The sequence below is a fragment of the Platichthys flesus genome, chromosome 4 (assembly GCF_949316205.1).
Source record: "Platichthys flesus chromosome 4, fPlaFle2.1, whole genome shotgun sequence".
Taxonomy (NCBI): domain Eukaryota; kingdom Metazoa; phylum Chordata; class Actinopteri; order Pleuronectiformes; family Pleuronectidae; genus Platichthys; species Platichthys flesus.
The window spans coordinates 16,459,123-16,467,584 of record NC_084948.1 but is presented as its reverse complement, the minus strand read 5'-3'; the positions used below and the strand labels follow the sequence as shown (position 1 = coordinate 16,467,584).

General features: G+C 41.5%; 1 protein-coding gene across 1 annotated transcript; it reads left to right on the top strand.

The window, feature by feature from the left end:
- The first annotated feature begins 2,560 nt into the window (after nt 1–2,560).
- im:7138535 (uncharacterized protein LOC797998 homolog) lies at nt 2,561–5,966 on the top strand. The gene is made up of 8 exons (XM_062386510.1): nt 2,561–2,718; nt 2,832–2,938; nt 3,638–3,763; nt 3,919–4,172; nt 4,254–4,334; nt 4,409–4,525; nt 5,120–5,266; nt 5,367–5,966. The coding sequence occupies exons 1-8, from the start codon at nt 2,675–2,677 to the stop codon at nt 5,535–5,537; spliced, it is 1,047 nt and encodes a 348-aa protein (XP_062242494.1). The 5' UTR covers nt 2,561–2,674; the 3' UTR covers nt 5,538–5,966.
- The last annotated feature ends 2,496 nt before the right edge of the window (nt 5,967–8,462 follow it).

Genomic DNA, 8,462 nt, shown 5'->3' with positions numbered 1-8,462 from the left:
ATAAAAAGTAGAGGTCTACTCAAAATGTCATGTTTATTGCCCCACAGCATTAAATCAAAGTAGTTTTTGATGGAAAAGACTCTTTAATATAAAAATCACAACAAATCTCTACAATCTTAATACAATTTAAAATCAGATTATCATGATTGTTCTCTCCCTGCCCGCTTGTATTGTGTGGATGCACTTTTGGTTCCAGTTAGGACATCAAGATGTCATTGTGTTACTCTTTCTCCTTCATCCAGCAAGTGTCAAAAAGGGGGACCCTCTGCTTGCTTTGTCTGGCTGCTTGCCAGAGGTCAAAGGTCAGCTCCCACAAGGTTTGATGCAGCAGGGGCTAGTGTCAGGGGAATAAAAGACGAGGCATCCTGACGCGCGCCGAGGCTTTTGTTTTCAGGAAAGCCAAAGCTCCTGTACATATGGCGGCAGAGACCAAGCAAACTTAGAAGCACTGTACGTCAGGGCTGAGCACGCCTGGCTGCCATTGTCTCCATTGTTCCTGTCCGGTTTACGGGCCACTGATGGAGGGGCTTGTGCCGTAAGCGTGACGAGGTGTCTCACATACCGCCCGCTGTGCAGTCTGCATGTGGTCAAACAGTGCACAAAGAGGAGGGGAGGCCTTTTGGAGTCAGCCACAACCACACAACCAGACGCAGTAAATGAAGCAGACATCAGAGGATGAGCCCTGCTACTGGTTTCTCCACTGCTCATCTACTGAGCCGGATCACGGAGAACAAGTTCACTTAGCTTGCCCAGTGTGATGGTAGACACTTACATTCAAGGTTTTTCATTGTGAGAGCTGCAACAGGAGGTGTGCTATACCCAAGCAGGACCAGCAGCCATAAAAGCCTGATCGATACTTTAAATCAAGTGCTGCCAGGGCTCCCTGACAACCGCAATACTCCACATTACACCATCTGTGTGTGTGTGTGTGTGTGTGTGTGTGTGTGTGTGTGTGTGTGTGTGTGAGAGCTGCACTGCCTGCATCAGCAAGACCTGTGAGAATGCTGAGTGGGACAAACCAGGCTCAGGCGTATAAATGTTGTGAGAAGTGATTACAATAAAGACAAGGAGAAGACGAAGGCAGAGCCATGGTCCTCTGCGACTATACAATTAGCATTTTTGGTCATTATTTTTTGGACAGAAAAGAAAATAAATGTGTTATTTGGTCCAGGTTGATACATTTTCTTATAAAAAGCAAACAAATGTCTCGCTGTAAAGTAGGAATAAAAAAAAGTCTTTATCAGAGTGGCTAATGTTTGTCCACTGGCTTTAATCAGGCTGACTAACCTGAGGTGAAGAAAGAATAATACATAGGCCTGGGAGATATCAGGAAGTTAAATCGTAGCTTATTACCATAAAAGACAGTAGTGCAGGTATCCTTAACATTACACCTAAGAGATGCACTTAAGTAAGTGTACTTTCTGCTTCCATATTTGATATCAGTTATTTGAGTTTCTTATTAAAACACCATATTCCATCTTCTAATCACAGAGCTCTAGCGGCTTCTAGTGGATAAAAATATGTGATACATCAAAAGAAAATAATGATCAGTTTGCCTCTTAAGGTGGAGTGGTTATTGTAAAGTAGGCAGTGTTGTGCATGAACGAACGCAAAAGAACGCGCTCATTGAACGCGTTTACTTTTATGAGAACGATAAACTGAACGCAAATCAATGACAAATAATGAATTTGAACGGTGAACACGTTCATATTGTAGCGTCCTCGCGTATAGACAACAGTAAACCTCTCTTTATGTGTAACTTTATTAAAGTCCAGCGAACACGACAGACTTCTTGTTCGTAACTCCGACACTCCTATCATTCACCACTGTATTCTTCACTCCCCTTCCTCATTCACCCTTGATACGCCAACTCATCAGCCAATGAGAGCCTGGCATCCCACAAAACCCTACAGCCATTGGCCTAGAACTATCACGTGCCCCACTCCTACCTGTTCACTGACCCTCGGGACATTTCAATACTTTCTCCTGAGGAGAGACGCTGTCTAAATCGAATGTTCACAATGTCGTTGCTCAGTGCCCGTAAAATGTCCGCGATTTAGCCTAACCGAAACCAACTAAATCGACTTCGCACTATGTTACCCATCACTCATGGCACACATATGCAGACCAATCAAGCAACGTATTCCAAGTTTTTTCTTCTCTGGCCAGTGTCTCGGCTCCGAACCACACAACTTGGTAGAAGGAAGCTTCATGGATCGGAGATCTGTTGAGCCGTATAGTGAATGAATCTCGAATCTTCTCTCAAAAAAGCAGAGACGCAGACTCAGCAACTACATCCGACAACCGATGCACCTTATTAATATCTGAGAGATTTTTGTATTATTTATAATTATATAATAATTTTTGTAATTCAATTTGATAAAGGTCTTGTATCAAACCCATTTATATTTTCAGGTGTTAATATTTCTTTCAAAGTATTTATATTTTCTTACAAATTTTTACTGTGTTTTACTATTTATTTCAAGTGTTTTATCAAATTTTTTTATGTATATATTTTTTACCAAACGTGCAGTGCACACTCCGACCTTTAGGGGGCGATATGCGTCCAGACCCTGTAAAAGGAAGCATAGAGGAAGTGCAGTGGTAAACACGTTAGAACTTTAGACTGTGTTGAATTGTGGTTGTTTGTGTTGACGTGTCTTTCACAGACACAATGGAGAGAAGCGAGGGGACAGTTTCCGCCATTAAAGCTTCAGGGTAAGTTACGTCAAGGAAAGCTCTCATTATTCTGACCCCAGCAGCGTCAGCACCTTAGATCATCTACCTGACTCCCACCTGTCTCTCACCTGGCGGCTCTACTTCCTGCTCAGGTACCCGGGGAGCTGCTGCCGGACCCGGTGTGAGTGTGACGAGCTCCCGTGCCCGCTGCTCAGCTGGTTGTCTGCGGAGCTGAGGAGGGTCTGTCCGGGGCTGAGGGGTGAGCAGGGCTTCATTATAGAGCCGTGTCTGCTGAGTGAGGGGCTGCACACTGATCAGCAGGTGGTTGCTTCATCATCTAGTGAAGGTGTTTAATATTTAGTACATCTAAGAGGATGAAACACAAAAAGACACTCTGAGCCCTTAAAGAGAAGAGAATAATACATCATCAATAAAAAAATGTTTTTTCATTTTAATTAATTTATTAAAATGAACAATTAATTTATATTCTACTTTTCTCTGAGTCAAACTGGCAGATCAGCTGAGATCTGTTACAACCGGTCGACAAGTCCTGGTTGGTTTTAGTAACATATACCCTTTTACTTATGTTGCATTTTCTTATATTTTCTTTATTATGTTTTTTTTCCACATACTTTTCTTGCTCTATGTATTTAATTAAAATTGCAACTATCAATTCAGATTATTTCCACCATAAATCCATCAGTCATATGCTCCATTGAATTAAGCCTAAGAGAACATATTCAGATTGCTCTTTCCTACCAACTGCCAAAGGTCAAAATAATTTAAAATGTCTTCAAATTAATACAAATTTGACCAAAAGTGCCAAACAAAACATTTATTCAAAAATCACAGAACTCATGTTACATCAATTTAATAATTGATTATTTTGACTGATCATTTCAACTCTAAAAAGCTATAACTATATAAATATAGTGTGCTCTTCTTTCTTTTTTTTAAGACTCAGTTGGAACGGGCAATGTGTTGCTGGTGGGCGAGCTGAGAACTTTACTATCAGACATGTTCTCTCCTCTCACTGTGCTGATGTCAGAGGTGCTGGATCCAAATGTCCTCAACAAAGTGACTGGTGAGAGGTGATAAATATAAGCAAAAGCGTCCAATTGCTTCTGCTGCAAATGTCTTTGTTTATAATAATTACTGATGATTTCAGTGCCTATGGATCTATACATTAACTGCACATCCCTTTTTAAATGGAGGGTGTATTATTGCTTCATCCTTCAGAATTCCTTGTATCAGAACTGCAAGCAGCTCACATGATCAAGCGTCAGGAATCACATCCTGAGGAGAAGACTTCAGGAGACGAGTCTGAAAAAGAGCAGCGAGTTGTAGATCGCAGCCATGAAGACGTAGACGAAGAAGAAGAAGATTTTTCTGACAAAGAGAGGAGGCAGGCTGAGATGCAGGCGGAGTGGATATTAGTGTTGCATGCACTTAACATGGACGCCTCTTCCCAATTTGAGGATGTGTTGAGTGATGTAAGGCTGATAACATAGAGAAAGAGTTTTGTGTGAGTCGTGATCATTGTAAAAGCTTGATTTGATGGCATGTAAATGCAGGTGGAGTCCAGGATCGCTCGTCTACCATGTGGAGCCATGATGGATCCTCTGCTAAATGCCAACCTCCGCTCAGAGCAGTGGGTACGTCTTCAGAGCTGTTCTCATATTCAATCGTCACAGCCGCATCTCAACCTTATTTTCTTTTCTGTTTTAAGGTTCGAGTTAAAAAGATCGGTCAAGTCCTGTCAAAGGATTATCAGTGTCGCTGGCAGATGATGACCAAACGCTTTCAGGTCACACTTGAGTCCTTTGGATGGGGAGACAACCAAAAGGTAGGAATGTCACGTCCCTGCACCTGTACACTTGCCTCTTGTCCCTTTTAGCCACAATGTCCATCCAAACTGAAATATTGATAAAATTATAACAACTTAATGTGTTTTTGCTAAAATTGTATTTTTTTATATAATCTTATGGTCCTAGAGAATAAAGTGTGATCACTAATTGTATATAATAACCTCCACCAAGGACGTTAGTTTTTCATCTTAATTTGTTTTTGTGTTAGTTAGCAGGATTATCCTAAAACCACTGGGCGGAAATTTGTGATATGGTTCAGGGAAGAACCCAATACATTTATTTTGCGAATCCAGATTAAGGGCCAAATCCAAGAATAGATTTTCCCTTTCTTTAACAATGTGAGATATGGTGTTAGGCTCGGTGGAGGAATGCTTTCTCTGTGTCCTTCTAGTAAAGTTATTTTTGTCCCAGAATTTAACTCAGGAACAAAGTAGTGTTCCATTGTGATTTAACAAAAATGTCTGCTGCCTCAGATTCTTGCTTCAGCTCTGGTCTAAATCTGATGACACGATGCATCACTGTGTGTCATGATGAAATCACACAGCCCAGTTCAATCAGTTCTTTATTTACAGGAGCGCAGAGACGCGCTTGCCTCGGTGCCTCCTCTTGAGTCCCTCGCCCACTCCTCCCGAGTGTCTCTGTCTCGTCTGCTTGCTGCCAGAGAGGATCAGTCCTTCATTGAGCCCATCAAGGCTGGAAAAAGCACTGCCGTGTACAAGGTACAACTGTAAACACCTGAACACCAAGTCCGAGAGTATGATTGAAGGTGTGTTCAGCTCTGATTGCAGATGGTTTCTAATATTTCTTTGGTTTTACTAGATAAGGATGGGCAGTGTACCAGACAGAGGAGGACGACCGGGGGAAATTGAGCCGCCTATGCCAGTGTGGGGAGAGAGAAGCGCGAAAGGGAACCGAGGGGGTCGAGGGGGTCGAGGAGGTGGACACCATCATCGGCGTAAATTTCCAGATAAGAAAGGGAAAAACCTGTAATATGTCTTTCTCTTTAGTCCAAATTAAGGAATAAGTGATAATTTTCCTTTATTTAAATACTTAAAACAAAATGTGGCCATGGTTCGCCACGTGGGACTTCATTTTATAGTCATAAATGTGTGTACACTTTTTTGTTATAACACATAAAACTACCTGACATGTACATTTCTAAAAGAGCTTGTCATTGCTCTTATGTGCTGGTATGTAGAAATATATTTTTTGTTCTGTTTATCAAAGAATAAAATAAATCTAACATGTTCTTTTACATGTTGGCTTTGCACATTTTGCAAAAGAAGCTCAAACCATTTCCATGAAATTTGTGGAGGTCTGGGATGATCCCATTCAATTTTTTGTGTGAATCCAGGATTTTTTTAACATTCTTAAAGATACAAACCGCTCACTGCATGAAATAAAATAATTTTGAAGCTGCTTACGTTTTATGTTTAAAATATTATTTATTCGGGCCCGAGCACCGAACACTAGGAGACAATGGAAGGCTCTTTTGAAATTGTAAGGGTTATTAGGGCCCGTGCACCTCTGGCGGGAGGCCCTATTATATTTCGAAGGAATTGTAACACACAAAACCCCAAAAGGTCATTGTATTCTGGAGTAATTTGACATGGGTTTGGAAAAATGGCTCAACAGCGCCATCTAAGGAAAAGCCCCTCAGTGTGAGCAGAATTTATCATAACTCCTAGAGGAGTTATTAGTAGTAAAGTAGAAAATGTGAATCATAAAAACCATAGAATGACACTGACACACGCACACACACATAATCATGTGTCCATCTTCTTCCTGTGCTTAGTTTATCATGGGAATGAGCAGGTAATACAATCCTAAATGTGAATGTCAAGGCGGTGTGGCCCAGGGAGTAGCGTGGTCGGCGTGTGGCCCAGGGAGTAGATTGGTCGTTCTCCAACAAGTAGGTTGGCTGTTCAATCCCCAGTCTTCAAGTGTCCTGAAGTGAAGCTTCTTTCTGCTCTCTCTTTAACCGTCGGTCCTCCTTAGCCTTTATGGCTAGAAAACACAAACATGCTAGGTTCACACACGCAATCTGATCCAATGTTAGAGAAGAGTCTGACGAGACGGTGGCTGTTTACCTTTCTGCCTCCTGGCCTCCTTGGTAGCTTGGGCCACAGCCTGTGCCTCCAGTTTCCACCTCAATTTGGTCTTCTCTACCAGTCGAGCCATTTCTGAAACATGATGGGATATAAACCTTGCTCAATGTCCCTAATGTTTTAGGGCGCCTCTTTAAGGGTGGCTCTTACAAGGTGGGCAACTTTTACAACTTGATTTTGTGGTTCTGAGCTTCTGACACCAAAACGTCCACCAGTGACATTGTTTGAAAAATGTTTTTTCAAGTAAACTCTATTGTAGCTGAGCTGGGAACATCTTAAAATGATCTCACATATATGTGCAGGTTGCCAGATAATCCTCATGAAAAAAAGTAAATCAAACAACTGACAAAAGTGAAAATTTCAGATTCAGCTGGTTTTAGCTATTTTACAGGTGACACTGAAACATTTCAGAGATGTACACTGACCTTGATCCTCCAGTTCGCCTGGCAGCTCGGCTTTGTTCAGGTCTTGGACGTTATCCCTCTGTTGATTTGAGGGCTCTTGTGTGGCTGAAGATGTGGGGGATTTGGATGAAGAGGAGACGGGTTGAAGTCCAAACAATGCAAGAAATGAATGTTTGGCCTGGGTATCCTCATCCATGCCATCAGCATCCCTGGAGCGATGTGATGGTGATCGTGTCTGGCTGCTCATGATTGAGGTCAGAGTTGACATTTATTTTAAATCCACCATGACTTCATCCACTGTTCAAGAGTATTTAATATAACGGGTGCATTTAATCATTCCTATGATGTCAAGAGATCACAGAGGAACAGCCTATTGTCTTTGAAGCCATCAAAGGCAAAGTATCCTAAGATCTATATTGTTGTTTTTATATTGTTGTTTGTACAGTGCACCAACCACACCAAGGCAGTTTCCTGTATGTGCAAATATACATGGCAATAAAAAGAATTCTGATTCCGATTCTGATTTTGAAAAGATGTTTGTCATTCTATATTTGTAAATGAATGCAGCAACCTATCTGTTTTTTGCAACCAATTGTAATTTGGGGCAGTTTCCTCATAGGCCTTGCAAAGTTTCAGCCTTGTGTTGTTTTAATGGTGCAGAACCAATAATAATTGGCCAATAAACTAAAGACTGGTCACCTGACCTGTCTTATTAGCAGGCTATGTATTTAAAGACCATTCATGGCATAAAGCAGTATGATGTAACCAGTAATTCTGAATTACCATACAAACACATAATGCACCCGGCAGCTATTCCTTGAGTTTAAATATGGTGAATGGTTTTGTATTTATATAGCACTTTTCTAGTCTTGATGACCGCTCAAAGTGCTTTACAGTACAGTTTTACATTCACCCATTCACACACACATTCATACAGTGCATCTATTCACAGCACTTTGTTGTTCTATGGGGGGCCATTCAGGGTTCAACATCTTGCCCGAGGACACTTCGGCATGCAGATGGGTCAGATTGGGGATCGAACTGCCGACCTTCAGGTTGGAGGACGACCACTCTACCCCTCAGCCACAGCCGCCCCATATATGTCTGTATATTCATTTGACTGAGAACACTCAGTGTCAATCCGCCATCCATATAACTGATAAGTTTCATAATTGCATCATTCAAACGAGCCTTCGATTTACCATTGACAGAGTCCTTTCATCTCTTCACTTTTCTCTCCTGCTATATTTCACTTCACCCTCTAGGCAGGAAAAAGAAGAGTGAGCTCTGCTTTTAACTACAACACCATATTCTATTACCACAGCTATCAGTTTGCTATTCTGGCAAAATCACAAAACATAGCCTGCTCTGTGAAGCTACACTATTAACTGAAGGTCTATCTA

Coding starts and splice junctions, on each gene's coding strand:
- im:7138535 (XM_062386510.1), top strand. CDS start 2,675: ATGGAGAGAAGCGAGGGGACAGTTTCCGCCATTAAAGCTTCAGG. Junction 3,764..3,918: donor TGTCCTCAACAAAGTGACTG/GTGAGAGGTGAT, acceptor TTCATCCTTCAG/AATTCCTTGTATCAGAACTG. Junction 5,267..5,366: donor AAAGCACTGCCGTGTACAAG/GTACAACTGTAA, acceptor TGGTTTTACTAG/ATAAGGATGGGCAGTGTACC.